The sequence below is a fragment of the Halichoerus grypus genome, chromosome 11 (assembly GCF_964656455.1).
Source record: "Halichoerus grypus chromosome 11, mHalGry1.hap1.1, whole genome shotgun sequence".
In the NCBI taxonomy this organism is placed as follows: domain Eukaryota; kingdom Metazoa; phylum Chordata; class Mammalia; order Carnivora; family Phocidae; genus Halichoerus; species Halichoerus grypus.
The window spans coordinates 31,103,221-31,121,364 of NC_135722.1; the positions used below are offsets into that span (position 1 = coordinate 31,103,221).

Sequence of the window (18,144 nt, forward strand, 5' to 3'; positions counted from 1 at the left end):
CGGAGAGTCGTTGTTGCCGCCCCACCGCCCCCTCCCCCTGCGCTCTTCTGGTATTATTATTAAAGCGGTAGCTTGCTGGCGCTGATAAGCAACAAGTTCCCCAGCGGTCTTCCCGCCCTAGCCTGAGAAGGCGAAGGTTTTCTTACCTGGCGACAGGGAAATCTCTCGAGCTGAGCTCAGCTTTGCTAGAGCCCCAGGTGTGACCGGAGCAGTGGGCAAGGGAGCGGTGTGCAGGCTTGATTATTTTTATGAGGGTACCCTGAAACTCCTCACTTTCCCCGGGAACTTTCTGTGCCAGGACCCAGTGACGGGCGGTTGGGAGGAAGCCCCAGGAACCACCCGCTATTTAGCAGGGCAGTTGGGCAGTCATTGGTAACCTCGCTCATTCATTAGAATTACGTTAGAACTCAAGAGAAAACGTGTCTCTCGGAGTGAGGGCGTTTGCGTAAATCTATAGGTTTTTCAACATCGATGCCAGTTGCTTTGTCTTCTGTAGTCGCCAAGGTGGTTGAGAGTTTAAGCTTGCGGATATTGCAAAGGGTTATTAGATTCATAAGTCACACCAAGTGGTGGGCGATCCACTGAGCAAAGCCGAACTTCTCACATGATGACTTCAAACAAGACACATTACCTTCCAGCATCTGTTGGGGAGACGGGATTTTAAGACACTTGAGTCTCCAGGACAGCAAAGGCACAATGGTGAGTAGCAATAAACCCTGCATTATAATTGAAAAATCTTGACATGTTGCTTAACAACGGGCATATCACATCTCTTCCTGGCACTTCACACGCCAAAGAACAGCAGCTACTCAGGCCAGGAGAATCGGATTTTTACATAGTGCAACTTTAATTGGAATCATTTGAGATTTAACACAGCAATGTGGAACTGCGTGGAACAAACTTGGAGCTGGAGGGGGGGTGTGTTATATTGGCTGTTCAAGGCTGATGCTTCTCTCCCAGGCTTCTTGCATTCCATTCTTTTCCTCTATGTGTGTGGTGTATGAGCATATTCTATGATTTATATATGGGCATGTAATTGACATTCACAGGGGGGTTAATTTCCATCTAAAAACAATAATGCTATTAGAGGTTGAGGTTAGGGGGTGGAGGGGGGTAAGGATGGGGTAGAGACTGGGAGTTTGGGTGCGGATGGGGGTGGGGTTGGTGGGGGAGAAATAAGTCAGAAGTGCATATCACCGGTAATGAAATGGGAAATCCTCTCATAGAAGAAAAGGGTCTCATCAACATGTGATCAACTATTAACAGGATGGCTTTGGCAAAGCCATCCACACGTGACAAAACGTAAGGAAGTGGAAGAAACCGTCTAGAGCAATATCAAGTATCACTGAATTAGAGATTTTTTAGCCTTTTCCTCCTGCTGCGCCGGGTGTGTAATTGGGCGAACGGAGTCCATTCAGCACCTTGGACAGAGCCAACGGATTTGTCCGAGGTGGTGGTACCCTAGGTAGCCGTCTTAGCCCCGCAGTAAAGCCAGCTCCGTGTCGCCCTTAAGAAGCGTCTTTTCTGAGGTTCGGCTCACACCGAGATCGGGCTGGAGAGAGTCAGATTTTGGAGCGGTGCGTTTGGAAAGCGAGCCCCAGTTTGGTCCCCTCATTGAGCTCGCTGAAGTTGGCTTCCTAGCGGTGTAGGCTGGAATAGACACTTGGCAAGCTCCGGGTTGGTATACTGGGTTAACTTTGGGAAATGCAAGTGTTTATCTCCAGGATCTAGCCACCGGGGTGGTGTAAGCCGCAAAGAAGGTAAGCATCGGGGCGGGGACCCCCTGCAACCCCAATTCTTGAGCTATTTTGATACTCGATCTTCCCGAGAGGACTTGTGGTGAAGGGGAGGAGGTAGAAGGAGAGCATGAGAGGGGGGTTGTTTCCTGGTATTTGCCCAGTTTGGATTGCCCTAGGTGAGAGCCTTGGGGTAAAGCGAGAAGGGGGGTGGGGGGGGAAGAAATAAAAAAAATGCTCAGTCTTCCTGCGGATATAATGAGTTTAGTTAACTTGGACCTGCATATGTCTGATTCAAATGTAAGATTTCTCTTTTTCTCCCCTTCACCTCCTTCTTTTCCGTTCTCTTTGCCGGTGTGTGTGTGTGTGTGTGTGTACAGTAGATTCATTACTAATTATGAAGCTTTTCCACAACATTCGATTTCCTAAATTTTGACTTTGTACCATTTAGAATCAGGCGGTGGAGGTGGTGTACGGTGAGGAAAGGGGAGGTGGAGGTTGGGGAGAGGGTAGGAGGTAACGCTAAATCTCCAACACAAAATGAATCAAGGTAATTTCAGCTCTTCTAGTGAGAAGGATTCATTCTCTATGTATCTCTCCCCCCTCCCTTCCTCTCTCTTCCCCTCCCTCCCGCCCCCCCTCCTTCTACCCCGCCCCCTCCTCCTGCCTCCATCCCTCCCTCATTCTATCTCTTCCCCTCCGTCGCCCTCGCGCCTCGCTGGATGTTTCTTTCTGTGTGTTTTTTTTTTCCCCCTCCCTCCCCACGAGTTTCGGGCGCTGGCTTAGAGGGCTCCCGCTTTCTCAAGGAAAGGGGAGCCGCCGAGACCGCGCTCCGCTCCCCCGCCGGGCCGGATGCCTCACTGAGCCCAGGTCCGAGTCAGTCGGGGTAACTAAGAAAAGGGGGGCCTCTGCTTGGGAGAAGGTCCTTTCCGGGCCGAAAAGCCAGGGAGCGGGCCGGGGGAGGGGGTCTGGGCGGCTGGAGGCGGTGGAGAAGAACACTCGCAGATCCGCTCGGCGGCTGGACAGAGCCACCAATCAGCTGGGGCTCAGACTGCCTAGCTACCGCGAGGTTGCACCCGGAGGCGCGGGTGGAGGGCGGCCGGCTCGCCGCGGGGCCGCGGCAGCCGGCGGGGTGGGCCGGGAGGCGGGGAAGATCGATGCTGCTCAGAGCCTCCCTGCCTTCCGTTCCACCTCCCCCGCCTCCGCCCCGGGGGGGACCCAGAGCGGCCAGAGCCGGCGGCAGCACTGTCCTCCGGCCTCTCCTCTGGGAGCCCAGGGAGTTGCGCGCCCTAGCACGGGGGCCACCACCCTTTCCACACTCCTACAAACCTCAACCCACCCCCTTCCCGGACCCTTTGTTCCGGCCGCCGAGCCAAACCCAATGGCAGTTTTCGCCCCAGGGCTTGGGCGTTCTGGACTCCTCCTTCGCGGATCAGCCCTTCTTAATTAAGAGTCGAGGGCTTGGGGTGGGGGCGGGGTAGCGTAGGGGAAAACCTATTTCCGAAACTCAAGACTCGACTGTTCTAGCGAACGAAAGAATCCCAACTTTGCTCCGGTGGAAGGGACGGATTCATAGGCAACGCGAGAATATTGTGGAGATTTAGAAGAAAAAAAAAAAAAACAGGCACTAGGATCAGATGACGGTGATAGGCTGCTCTGCACACAAAGGGAGCGTAGGGCAGGGTTTACGGAGCAAGTCTGCAGCAGCGAATGGGGCACAGATTGTTCCGAGATCCAGTCGTTTTCTCAGTCAGATCTACGCGAAAGGAGGAGAGGGGAGGGGCAGGGAGGGGAGCGAGGCGGGAGGGGCTGGTCTTGGGGGCGGGGGGATTTCTGATCAGTCTGATGCAATTCCAAGCGTGCTGCAAAGGAACTCCAAGGAGTCCGCATCACCATCGCCACCCACCCTTCCCAGATGGTGCTGTTTTAAATACGGATCTGCAGGGCTGAACGCAGAACTGGGAGATTTATTGCAAAATCCCGGGAAGGGAGGGGGGGGAACCGGGAATGGATGGGCAGAATTTAAAGGTGCAACGCTTGCTTTTCCCCAATCAAGCGGCAACCGGTCGGATTTTTTTTTTTTTTTTCCTGTCTGCCTGTCTGGATTCTAATTCACCAAGGAAGAGGTGTAAATATTGTGACATTTTGAGGCGGCTTGATGGATGAGAAAAAAATCATCTGTCACTCTAAATTGCAGAGTTCCCTCTCCGTGAGATGTCTTGCTAGCGAATACTCACTGCTGCCTAATACAGTTGCTAGGGCTTCAGATGAATGCATCGTTAAGGGAATATTATCCTTTTAGTCGACTTGCCAATTTATCTGACAGTCGAACCGAGAAAATTGTAGATTTCGCGTCTCTGGGAGACAAGGAGGGAAGATGCCTAACAGTCTAATTCTTGTAACCTCGAGATCATTAACCACTTAAACCTGCAAAGTGTCACGTCATCCTCTCTCACATACACACACACATCCTCGACTTATGAGATAAAATGGTTTCGCCTAAAGTGCCGTGGAAATGAATGTCACTTTAAGAAGGGTGCACCTGATATTCACTGTTGATGTGTATTTACATAGAGCTTCTTAGCATGAAGGCAAGAAATTTCAGTTGTCCTGTTTGAAATCAGACGGAGGATTAGAGGTGATAAGCAGAGGGGAAGAAAGCGAGGGGGGTATTTTTAACCCTAAAAATTAACAGTATTCTAGCCTACTTTTATACCCCTGGTCTTGCATATTAATATTTCCGTGTGTGAGATTTTAGCTTGGTCTAGCTCCCCCAATGGAATATATCAGTATTGATTCTGATGAAAATATATTCATCCTGCCTGTAGCTTTTTCAGTGTCATTGATAGTAAGACCTACAACACAGCAATTTTTGAGGATTGAAAAAAAATGTCTGAAAGGGTTTTGCAAACTGGGAAGCAGACACTCTCCATAAATGGGAGGTATCACTATGGCGTTCTTTTTACATACAGCATTTTTACATACAGTTTCATTTAATGGAACCAGGGTACTAATTATTTTTAGATAATCATTTAATTTGTATGGTTAAGGCAAAAAAGTGGGGATTTTAAAAGCAAGTTTTTTGCTGACTTACAAAGTATTATTTGTTAATTGCCTATCAGTGTAAGTTGGAAAGAAGGCCTTTAAAAGATCTAAAATCAACCTACATAAACTTCATTTATTTGCAAGACTCTTTTCCTAACAAGTCTCTAATCTAAATTCTTAATAAGAGGAGAAGCTTGTGAATTTAGTTTCTTTTCTTTTCCTGGCCTGTCCTCTAGGGGAAGCATTAGTAAGAAACAACATCCCCAAATCAGGCAATGTGAGAGGCAAGGCCTGAATGACCACAAAATAGATAATCAGCCACAAAACCAACAAATAGAAATGAAGAAAAATCAGCACTGAGGCATGACTGAAAAAGGATTTTTGTTTTTAATTCTATGATTTGGGGACCAGGCTCCAACTTGCTCAAATAACATTCACAGGATCAAATTGCTTACAATCTGTCAGTTAAAATGATGTCTAACTGAACATATTTTTTATTAAATAGACTTTTACCAAAGGCCAGTAAAGCTATTCTTTGTTTTAATTAGGACAAGCTAACCATTTAAATGATTCTAATGAATATGAACTGATATCTGGTTTTAAAATTCTGCTTAAAACTAAATTTTTTCTGAAAAGCACTGACTTGCCAGAAAAATATCTATTTTTGTAGCTTTCTTTTCACTCTATGGATAATTTAATGAGTTGCCTATTTTAATTTTACAACTGCTACCTCAGAAGTAACTCAAATTATCTTTCTTTGGCTTGTGCCTTTCTCTGCTGATCTGCTGCTGCTGTGTGTGTGTGTGTGTGTGTGTGTGTATGGGCATGTTTGTCTCTGTGTGTTTTCTGGTGAATTTCACAAGCAGAGATCTCTTAAATTTACATGCCATAATCCATGTAAAGAACAGAGTGTGGTACTTAATAAAAATACATATTAACACTTAGTGAGAGCTTACCATTATTGAATCCTATGGAAATGGGGGGGAATGCCTTTAAGGGGAGAAAGATGAAATTCTTAACCAATAAAAAGAAAATTTCCTCCCCACCTTAAGAGTGATCATACTTTCAAAAATATAAAATCTCTCTTTTTTTACTTTGGAAGTTAAAGCTACTGCTTTAACAAGTGTGTCTTGAGAAAGATAGACATGTTTGATGAAAACTAATACCCCAAAACAACGTGGTGCAAAGATCAGAATGTTAAATTCTTTATCCCTGCCTCCATTTTCATTTGGCAATTTTGGGAGTGTTCATTCTGAATTTTTTAAAATTTAGGCAGACTTTTTAATATTTTTTCTTTTTTCCTAACATTCTAAAGGAGTCCTACAAACAATTCTGCTATAATGCAGACTTTATTTGTATTTCCTGATAATAGTATTTTGTAGGCATGTAGTACTTTGATAGCTCTTTACAGTTTTCCTTATTTGTTCTCTTCAGCAATTGTGTAGGGGAGGAATTAGCAATCACCTTTTTACAGATGAGGCAATTCAGATTCAGAGTTGTCCAAGACCACGTTGCCGGTAAGAGGTGAAGACTGAATCAGTCTATGTCTTCAAATTTCAAGGATTGTGCTTGTTTCTCCCCAGACCATGCTGCCTCAAATCCCACTTAGGTATCTGACGGGACTGTGCATGTTATTTCCTCCTATTTTGATTTCTTTGATTAAAAAAAAAATTATCTACAAGTAGTTCCCAGAATTCTGCTCTGACCTTCCCTTCTTGAGCCATTTCAATCTCCCACAATTGGAGGCTCAAAGAAAGGAATCTTCATGTAGCTGACATACCATCTAAGGTACAATCACTAAGTCCCCAAAAACCAACACAGAAAATAGGAAGAGCCAAAGCCAAGAATCATTTTGCTTTTACTTGTGAATCATAGAATCTGAGGGCTGGGAAGGTTCTCAGAGGTCACTTGGCCCAACCCATATCTGATGCATGAATTCATGCTGGCTTGTTTTCTTCCAAGCCTCTGGAATTTCATCCCAGTTTTGGATTCCTGGAATCTTGCTTGTCTTGGTAGATATTCTGATACTTAATGGGGATCATGAGCTTGACTGGCCATTTCCTACTTAGCCCAAAAGGTATACTTTCTACTGAGACACTGAAATTCATAATTTTATGCGGTAAGCATTAACTGACAACCTGGAGATTCAGCAATAAGGAAGACTAAATGGTTCTTATCTTGGTGGAGCTTATAGTTTAAAGACATGACTAGTCCTTTAATTTGCTCTAATCCCTGGAAGGGGACAAACTGCTGGAATCTTACCTTTTTCAAGAAAACACAGTGAACCAAATTAAAAGCCTGAGTTCAAGCTTCACTCCCAACTAGTCAGTAGCTGAAAAAAATCAATTAGTCCCTCTTGATCTCTATTTCTTCACACATAAGACAAGTAGGATGTCTCAGGATAAACTCTCAATTCCACTTTAGCTCCAAGTTTGAATGATATAATGGATAACTCTTTCTTGGTGGAAAGAGCCCTATCTAGGGCTTAAGTCACCCTAACCTTTGATGATTTACAATTTGGGGTGCCGTCAGGGTTTTAACTTGTTTGTTAAGAAGCACATTATGAGAAGTCAAGGCAACTTATTTAAACTCAGCCTAGAAGGAATCTAGATATTGAACCCATCATTTTCTGAGAAATGATGACTTGGAGAGTTTTAATTTGAACAATGATCCCGAACTCCTACAGATTATTTTTTTAAAAAGTATGGGATGATGAGATTGACTCACTATCAAATTAATTGCTTATTTTCTTTGTGTAAGCATAAGTTCTCATTTTTCAGGTCATTTCCTTTTAAAATCAAAGATATTACATCCTGAAATTGTCTGGGCCTCATGAATAATGCATTATATACACATGATAATAGATAATTAGATGGACCATCCAGGAAACACATGAAAGGGAGCTGGTAGCTCAAGGATTGCAGAAGGTGTGTGGGCATTTTGACATCCAGGAAATGCTATAGATCTGTCCTTAGCTAACTCAGCCTGGTGGAGATAATTAAGAAAAAATGTGGGTGTAGGAAGGCTGCAAGCCATTCCCTGGGATTGGCTAGCTTGCTGCAGCAGTTCAAAAACAATTGGCACAGCCACCCACACTGGACATGATTGCCCTTTGATGAGGCAGCTATTGACTTTTATAAAGATGCCATATTTAAAATAACTTCTGATGCACTAGGGATGACAGATATCATTCTTGAATTCTATTTTAGACAAATGGCAAAATATATTCCAAAGTATTAATTTAAAAATTAAAAAAAAAAAAAAACTTTAAAATCTAGTTTCTAAAAACCAGCAGTTTAGCAACATGTGACCTGACTTTAACAGTTTGGTCAGAAGCTGGGAGAAACATGTGGTCTATGTGAGACATTTTGACCAGTTGCAAGCATTTTCTGGACCACCACAGGAGTTTGAAAGTGCTCTGCTGATATTTTTAACCCCTGAGTAAACATTAAATGCACTAAAAAAACTCACACTGGGAAAGAGAAATCCAATCAATTGCCCAAACAGCAAAAGAAAATACTCTCAGATCTTTGTGCTCACGGTGTATGTTATAATATATGGAATCTAGAAATTCCTTCAGAATATGCTAGGTCCCATACTTATCAGCACTAGAAGGAATTGGAATTGATTTATTTTATCTCCAACTTCAAGGAAAATATCAACCACCTACTTCCCTACCTACTTCCCTAGAGGACTGTGGGAAGAAATACCCAAATTGGGTGATTATGGAAAGGTTCCATAAATATCTAAAGCCTTTGGGATAGGACATTGTAGGGTAAGTGAATAGAAAAGAGAAATGTGACGATGAAGAAAATTGAGCAGAGAAAATAAAAAGCCCAAATAGGATCAGTATTAAACAGAGATTCTAGAAGTATCCCCTCTGAGTTTTCCTTAAGGCCATTTGTCCATTGAGACTGATCGGTACCATCCATGCTCCTTATTCTGGTTACTTTGGTAGGAAACTATTCTTTTGCTTTTACCATCCGCCTCCACTAAGGGCTACTTTCTCCCCAGCAACTTCCATAATCAATATTTTAAAATGGGCTTGTTATTGTTTCTCCTTGGAATATGTGGCATTAGCATGAACTTTGTGACCACCTTTGTGCCATGGACTCCATTCTCGGCAGTCTGGTCAAGATGTAAATTCTTCTCAAAATAATGTTTCTAAATAAATAAAATAAAAATTATAAGGTTACAAAGGAAGCCAATTATATTTAATACAGTTATAAAAATATTAAAAAATAGTATATTATATGATATGGTAACATGCTTTTTTAATGCATGAAATAAGGTCTAACAGTATGTAAACACTAAAATTTTGAAGTAGTGATAAGCATCAACATATTTTGAGATGTCTGTAACAACTGACAAGTGATATGAAGGTGTCTGCAATTTCTACTAGTGACAAGGTCTACAAATACTACTATGTAGCATTTCACAAACATATTTGACAACACAGCACTTGTTGGGGGGTGCTTATGAACATAGTATAGATTCAGAAATGCTAATTTTGTCTCTTTCTGTCTTCCAGTATTAGCCATTGAGTTTTCCTCCCTGGCAGAAGGAAACTGGCATTTGGGGAAAACTTTTAAAATATACTTTTACCATTAGACAAGTTGCCAAGTGGATAAAGAACCAACTGATGGTGTGGTTAGGGTATAGTGACATGTTTCTACTGACTGAGCTTGCTATTACTCTAAAGTTTATCCTTAGTACCACCAGCACTACCCCACTGCCCTAGAAATCCACTACTGTATTAAAAAAGAGAAAAAGTTCAGACTCTGGTCACTAACTCAGTGAGCATTGCCTTGGACACCTGGTATGACTTCACTAACCTCAACAAACTATAGAGACTTCATTTTTGTCACTACCATACTATGGGAAACTATATGCAAATTATGATGGGATAAGATAACATTTATTTTGCATTTATTCAGTGCTAAATTCTTTGCTTTGCATTTGAATATACTGTTTAACCCTCAAAGCAACTCTCTGAGATGGATTATATTCTAATGGTACAAATAAGGAAAGTGGAGCTCAGAGAGTTTAAGTGATTTACCCAAAATTATATAGCAAATCTTAAATGGAAAAGCTAAAATTCAAACCTAAAGTTCTCTGGTTCTAAAGCCCATTATACAATCATGTCTCCCTATCTAATAGCTACCACCCAGATTCGATTTGCGTCTCCCATTTTCAGGTTTGCACATATATTTTGTTAAGAGACCTTCACCACGCCCTTTGAGAATCTCAAAATTAGTAGCCACAAGTGCTGGTCCAGAATTATATTGAATCTCTGCTAACTAATGAAAGACTTTCAAACCACTCATTGTCACCTATCCTTTTTGGAGCCCTGTATTCACGATCACCAAATGGAGACAGTGATAATACTTAGAGTTTTGTGGGAATGAATTAATAATAAAATCGAACTTTATTGAGTTCACTGTGGTGAGCATTCTACATTTCCACAGTTAATTGAATCCCCACAACAATCTTTCTAGGCAGAGATTATTATTATTCCCATTTTAAAGATAAGGAAACTGAGGCATCAGTTAATTAACTGTTCTAAATTAGCAGAGACAATAAGTGACAAAGCTTGACTCAAACCCAGGTTAATCTCATTCCAAAGCCCTTTCTTTTACTCAGTAAACTGTAATCTGTAAATCCCTTAGCTGTTAATACAATTGTTGTCATGTTTAAAACACTAGCAAGAAAGAGAATTTCCAGAAATAAGTGTATCGCCACTGAAGAGAAAGATGAGTATCTGGAACTCTTCACCTGCCTGTTTTTCCTTCCACTTACTTTAGTTTATTAACCCAACAGATGATGTCTAATTCCTTTCTTAACTTATTCAGGGCAGCTCCAAGTTAGCTGACTTCTGAGAGTTATTGAGTAAAAAACGTTATAAATTGTTTAGATTAGGACTTAGTGTGTTTAGAAGCCATTTCATAAATTTGCCTTTTCGAACTGTTAGTGGCTCTAGCACTGCAGATGCTGTGATGAGGCACACCCTCTCCAAAAACACAGTGGATGGAAAACCTCCGAAGCTAACAAGTTGTTTACAGATATGGAGAAGAGAAGGATGGACAAGCACAATCCTGAATGTAATTACAGGGCTTACAGCCCCTGTTAGGGACTAAAATGTTTATTGGCTTTCCTTGTGCAGTTCAATGTTCTTCCTCCAAAGGCTCCACTCCAAACTTGGAATTTCTCTGGAAATCACATCTCATTTGGGAGAATGCAAAACTTGGTGTCTGGGTCTTTTGCATCTTTTCAGAACACCAGCTCTAGAAATAAGCTGGGAGATAGTCCAGGTAAGGGAGTTATACATGTACTTAGGCATCTTCCTGATAAAACTCATTCATCGTCCTCCTGAAAAGCAACTCCTAGAAAGATGTGGCTTTAAATGAGGGACTGGAGGCATACTGGTAAGTCTTAGATAGCATGAGTCAATGGTGTTTGCATAGCTGCCAAAGTTATGTAAGGAATCAAAGATGGGGAGACCTCATCCTGCCTCCACTCTGATTTATGCAAGAAACGATGGCCTGAACTCATAATGTATTTGTTATGTCCTGGAGCTCAGAAACCATCCCGGCAGGAAAGGATGATCTTAAAGGACATTTTAATGTATGAAAAAGTCCACCGAAAGCCTTGTCAGAGGTAACTGCATGCTCTAAAAGATAGAAGAGTATGAATTCTTACCTTGGCTCAGGTCTCTAACTTTAGGGGAAATAATTACATGAATTTCAAGTTTAGTTTACCAAATGATACACCGTTCCTGAAAGGAGTCTGAATGTAGAAGGAGAAAAGTATCTTAAAGATGATCTAGTTCACAGGTACCTCTGGTGCATTGAGATCACCTGAATCATTTGTTTTTTTCTGAGCTAAGGTCTGAATGTGCTGCCTGCTTATAGCCCACTCCCCTCATTTTATTGATCAGGCAACTGAGGTGCACACTAGTGAAGATCTCTCCACCTAGTCAACAAACATTTCTATGAAACTTATAGTATCCACGTGGGCTAGTGAAATGACTTGCCCAGGTCACATGGCCAGAAAGTGATGAAGTTTAACCTAGGACATAAACTCCCTTGACTACAATATGGGCCTTAAAATCTAATCATGTGACAATGATAGTTTTTCTATTTTCCAATAATAAAAACATAAAACAATGAATGGCCTAAGTTTATATATAACTTAGATTAATTACGTTAAAAAAATAACTTAGATTAATTACTAAAATAGACACATAAGATATTGATAGCATGCCAATAAGACTTTGTTAATTTTAAATTGACAGGACAAAATTAATTATATTTTAAATTTCTCCAACACTCCACAGTTACTTTACGATTATTGAGACACTAGCTAAGGCAAGATGAATTGAGACCTCAAGTTTTCATTGATTCCTATATTATGCCCTGAGTTTTCAGTTACTACATTTAGTTCTCGATTCTTATCTGAGATTTGACAACAGCTTTATTTGGTTTTCAGTGACAATTTTTGTAGCTTCCTTCCCACTCCCCCTAGGAAAACAAAACAAAACAAAAAATTGATTATTTCCCTTAAAATGATTAAAAATCAGAGGGGAATTCTAATCTTAATTGTATTTCTTAGAATCCCTAGTCTTAAAAATGTTAGGGAATGTTTGCTAATTTAAACTTTATACATAGATATTTTTTAAAGATTTATTTATTCATTTGAGACACAGGGATACAGAGAGAGAGAGAGCATGAGCAGGGTGAGAGGCAGAGGAGAGGGAGAAGCAGGCTCCCCGCTGAGCCAGGAGCCCGATGTGGGGCTCAATCCCAGGACCCTGGGATCATGACCTGAGCCAAAGACAGGCAGATGCTTAACCATCTGAGCCACCCAGGTGCCCCTAAACTTTATATTTTTTAACCCACATCATTTTCCAAAGAAATACTCTTTTTTTTTTTTTTTTTTTTTTGGTAAGCTCTATACCCAACATTGGGCTTGAACTCATGATGCCAAGATCAAGAGTTGCATGCTCCACTGACTAAGCCAGCCAGGAGCCCCCAAGAGATACTCTTTAAAGCTGTTTCTTTGTTCTTCATATGACATCCATACACATCATTCCACTTTTGTGATTAATTTCTATTATTAAGTACTGTTCTGAAGTTGTGCTCTTACAAAAACCAATTAATTGATGGGTAAATTAGATATTTATAAATTCTTCCTAAAAATGAAGAATGAAATTATATAAATAAATAACAACAATATGAGTTATCAAAAACACAATAACAAAAAGTAATATTAAAAATGTTAATTAGCCAAGCGAATAGTCAAGAATATGTCAAACTTCTATATATTTTTTGAGACAAATTGGCATCGTGTAGGTTAGCATGATTCTCTTTTATGGAATTCAACTTATTTTTACTCACTTTAATTAGTTTTTGTGTGCAGATAAAATGGAAGGCAATGGAAATTTGGCTTGCAAAGTAGTTCTAAGATGATCTACATCCACAATCTGGTTGTAATGCCATAAGAATATGTTTATTATGTGAGAATGGTAATTCAAATTAGCATTCAGTATAGACATAAAGCAATGAGCAATGCAAGCTAACTTCAGTTATTTATCCTGGGAACTTTTTCTTTTTTTAAATTAAAAAGGTCAGAATATATAATAGTATTGGCTCATTCTTCCCAAGTACTCCAGGAAAACATGTCTATGAAATAAAAGATCCTCAATGCTAAACATTGTACTGCATTTGGGGGAGGCATGAAATTTGGTATTAATGTGTTGGGTCTTCATTTTTCTAATTCAGCACAGAGGCTGTCTCGAGGAAAGCTGACTGTGGTCTGAATATGCATCCCAGAAATATATTTAATTTGTACCATGGAATCAACGTCTGACTTCCAAAATTGGATATCTAACCGTATAACCCACTACTTCACACATAGCACCCACCTTTCCCAGGTCATAACCACTGTCCAGGCAGAGAAAAATGGGTTTCGTTGAGTGTATATATAGCAATGACTGACCAAAAAAATCAATGAAGGGGTCTTGGAATTTAAATGTGTGGCTCTGCTTTCCCCCATCCATTCCCCATTCTATCCCTTGTCTCTGTCTTCAACTTTTATGAAACATTATATTTGTCCTATCCACCTGCATCAACATCACCCTTTCTTAGATCCAACTAGACTTACTACTCTTGGTGCCCTGCACTGATAGATCAAGGTTTCAGAAGTGACTACTTACAGCAAACACTCCTAGCCTAGTAGTCTTCTTTTGGTCACAGAGTCCCTTGACAACTTCTCAAAATCATATTATGAAGGGGAAATAAATGTCCTCATCTCCTATTCAGTTTCTTTTTAGAGTGTTGACTTCATTCCATGACTGGCCTAATTTCTTCTCGGGACTACTAGATTGAGTTTGTAGTCACCACTGAAGGCCCTAAACATGCCCTAAAGAGACAACCATGAGTAGTGGGAATGGTATTTCTGCTGATCCCATGCTCTTCATCTGGGCTATAAAGAATGAGAAGGCCCAAAATATTTGGTCACATTGGGTTGTGAGATCATAACAGAGCTATAAATGACAAGTGAAATAATCAGTTAAACTTGCTTCTAGGTATCATGTAGGTTAACATGATTCTTTTGTATGGACTTCAATTTAGTTTTACTCTATTCTAATTAGGCTTTATATACAGACAAAATGAAAAGATAGGAGAAATTTATCAAATTAGGAGAAAGTAGAAACTTTAAAAGTAGTGTAGTGTTTTGTAGTCCTTACCTTCTGAGAGAAATTATGTCAAAATAAACACTTGAGAATATGTAAGCAGTATCCCACTTTTAACAAATAAAGGTTCACAACTTGGGATATTAAGTGGAGTACAAAAAAAATCACTTGTTCTTAAAAAAATGATTTTATTGAGAAGAAAAGAAGTAAAAGCTAAATGTCCTGTTTAAGATCTGTTTCTTTCACAAAGTGCTTCATCTAAAAACTAAGGATACAAGACACAGCTTTGACATGAAGGCTCATCTTTTTATGAAACAAACTACTTCTGTCTGTAAGTTGCAAGGGAAGGATTTGTCAATCTGATTGAATCTCCCCTTTAGTTTTTCCCAACAGCTGTGTTCAGATAATTCATGACTCTCATGTTTCCTGAGCCCTGGATAATTTCACACACATGTCTAGTATGGGGCTTCACATTTTCAGAAGAATATGGAGATCTTGGAGGAGGTCCAGGGTAGACCGAGGGAAATGATTAATGGATTGGAAGTTGGAGTTTATGAAGAAAGGTTGTGAGATCTGATTTCTTGCTATGAGAAAAGTCCAAGTGGTGACTTAATAACACAGGAGGTTAGTAAGCAGCTGTTCTCCATCTTCACTAAGGTTGGAAGAAATGAAATAAGATATAAATTGCAACAAGAACAAAAATGTGTTGTAAGTGGGAACTTCCAAGCACTAGAATTGCTGGATCCTTAGAAAGGTCTTCAGAAGAAGAATGTGGAATCTACTGGTCTGCAATGATAGGCCTATGAGTGGTGAAGAAGATGAGATAATCTCTTAAGATCCCCCTCTGGATCTCTTTTTATAAATCTACCTAACCACTTAGAAAAATTATTTGCCTGAACAATGCCTCATTTCCTTCCTACCATTACTTATATCAGGATCCCTTATCCTTTGTCTACCTTCTGTAAAATGCTGCTAACCAAGGGTAACTAGGGCCCTGATCAATCATGACAGGCGTCCCCAGCTGCTAGGTGCCCTTCCAGCTTTGGGAAAAAGTTTCTTGTCCATCACTTATATCCCTGGCCACTGCCAGCATGTTGAAGATCATCTTCCCATACACCAAATCCATGACAAAGGAAAGCAAAACCAAACATAATTTCCTACCTTTAACTAGTTCACAAATGACCCAATGGATTAAAAGACAGATCTCATGTTCTAGAATTTGAGTATCTAAAGAGCTGAAATATGTTTTATTCATCTGCCTTTAACATAGTCCAAAGGGTTGGGGTACCTGGTTGGCTTAGTCGGCGGAGCATGTTACTCCTTAATTCAGGGTTGCAAGTTCGGGCCCTATGTTAGGTGTAGAGGCTACTTAAAAAATAAAATCTTAAAACAAAACATAGCGCAATGTTTGGCAGTAGGTATTCAGCAAGTTTTCATCAACTGAATGAATGTAACCATGACATGAAGATAGTAAACTGAAGATTAACTGAAGTTGAGAAAGTCAAGTGTTTCAGATGTTTCCAATGATTCTGCATGCTAGACAAATCTAAGTCTCAACCCTTGTCGCCACACGTGTAGCACTGAGGATTTTATTCCTACCATGCCTGTGCTATCGGGAGGATTTAGACAAGAGAGCCAGCTGCACGTCCTGCTCAGGTCCTTCGTCAGAGAGACCATTCAAGACAGGCACTGTATAGATTCAGAATCATATAAAAATAGGCCAAATTCCTAGTGTGATTTTGTTTTTTAGGAAGCTCAATGGTTTTTTTTCTAAATTCTCTTTTTGCATATGTTTCTAACTTTCTCCATGAAGAATATGAAATTTAACAGTAGAAAATCTCTCATCGCGATCATCAAACAGCCTAGTTGTCTCAAAAATAAGGTAATCTGTTCTTTACAATTTGATTCAATGTCCTGAAACCTTCTGGTTTAAACCTGCTAATCCTTCTCATGACTCTTCTCTCAGTAAAACCAACGACATACCACAGGCAGCTATCTCCGTCAGTTCTAACGTTTGTTCTCGGTCTACAATCGCAACCCTTTTGACCGTGCTTACAGAAACATTACAATGAGTAAACCAATTTATTCTTCACTATTAATTTTTAAATGTTCTCAGGGAAAATCTGGTAACTCAGAGGGTTACAAGTTGATGACTCTCATATGTTTGGGGGTTAGTCTCAGTTGTTTTATAACGGTTTTGGTGCTGTTTCTCTTGATCCAACTAAATATTATTCCCAGATGGGATCGGTTTTTGACCTTCTTGTTCTATTCTCCTAATTTTGGCCCTTCTAACATTTTCCTACTGTGGCTCCTTTCTTTTTTTTTGTTTGCCACTAATGGCCATACTTGGTTCCATAATTCCTGTAACAGGTGTTGGCCAATTTGGGCATTTGATTGTGGCATAGAAGCTATTCTTAAGGTTCATAAAAAGCTTACAGAGAAGAAATACACCCCGTATTAAAGTACCATCTAATAAACAGGAATATTATTTCTCTTTTAAGATTTTTCTCAGGACAGACCTTACTCAATAATTTGTAGGATTAGAAGTGACACAGTTCAGTGCTGGATTGGGCCTTTGAAATCATGCAGCATAACTTTGAAAATACCTTTGCCACTCTGCGAAGCAGGAGAGTTTTCAGTTTACTTATTATTTTCCCTATGCTAATTATAAAGATTTTCAGCAGTTTTTGAGGTCAATTCATTTGATTCTAGACAACTTTTTTTTTTTTTTGCAAGGGGGATTGAAGGCAGGAGTAACTAGGAAACAAATAAACATGATTAAACATAAAATGCTTATAATGATAGAATTGACCTCACCAATTAAAATTATTAATAGAAAAAAATATGTCAATGTCAAATCTGAGTCTACTGCCTCTGTTCCCACTTGCGTAATGAGGCTTAGTTTATGTTTCCTGACAAGAATAGATGAGAATTCACATTTCTTCCTGACCTTTGTCCTTCTAGAACATTGGGTTAGAATAGAATTAGCCCATAACCAAAAATAAAGATTTTAACTAATTCAAAATTAATTTTTAAGCCCCCCAAAAGTGAAATATGGAGCATTTTCTTTTCAAGCAGTCAAGTTTTTCCTCCTTTGGGTGATTGAGAAAATGTTCAGATCATGAATTTGGGAACTTTGTTCTTAACCTATCAGTCATGTGAGAGATTAATCTTTAAGGCAAATCAGAAATGTTTGCTCTATATTCTCAGCATCACCCTTGATCATAATGGGAAAATAATTTTGTAAAAAGTTTGATCTTAGACTTCTAGCACTATCTCCATATGCTACCTGAACTAAACAAATAAAAAAATTATTCAGAGTTCCGTGCAACACGCCAGTACAACTTTAGTTTATCTTAGCTTCATTGTTTTTGAATGTAAGATGTACTTTTAAGGCAAATAAAGTATTTTAAGTCTGATCTTTTACTGTTTTGGTAACACTGTAATCACAAATCAGAAAGCTTTAAAATGCTCAGAAATGTCAAGAGGTCTGATTCATCAAAGGGTTTATCTGAATTGACATTTGTTCTTCTTTTATTTCTAAATATTCCTGCCATTTCTGACTCCTCTGTCTTTTCCTCAGTAAAACTTCACCACACACTGGAAAGTAGAGATACAAACATTTATTTGTATAACGTCAAGGGAGAGTAGGAATAAGAAGATTGGCCG

The 18,144-nt window shown here is 40.0% G+C and overlaps 1 protein-coding gene across 4 annotated transcripts in view; it reads left to right on the forward strand.

Moving 5' to 3' along the window:
• The first annotated feature begins 467 nt into the window (after positions 1-467).
• Positions 468-18,144, forward strand: part of BDNF (brain derived neurotrophic factor) — a 58,875-nt gene continuing 41,198 nt past the window's right edge. Inside the window, exon 1 of one of the 4 annotated variants that reach the window (XM_036109493.2) lies at positions 468-699. In XM_036109493.2, coding sequence (XP_035965386.1) covers positions 697-699 — 3 coding nt within the window. In that variant the 5' untranslated portion in view covers positions 468-696. Of the gene's footprint in view, positions 700-1,373; positions 1,761-2,585; positions 2,607-18,144 lie in introns of those variants that run through there. The other 3 variants (XM_036109497.2, XM_036109498.2, XM_078058283.1) reach the window with 3 other exon arrangements.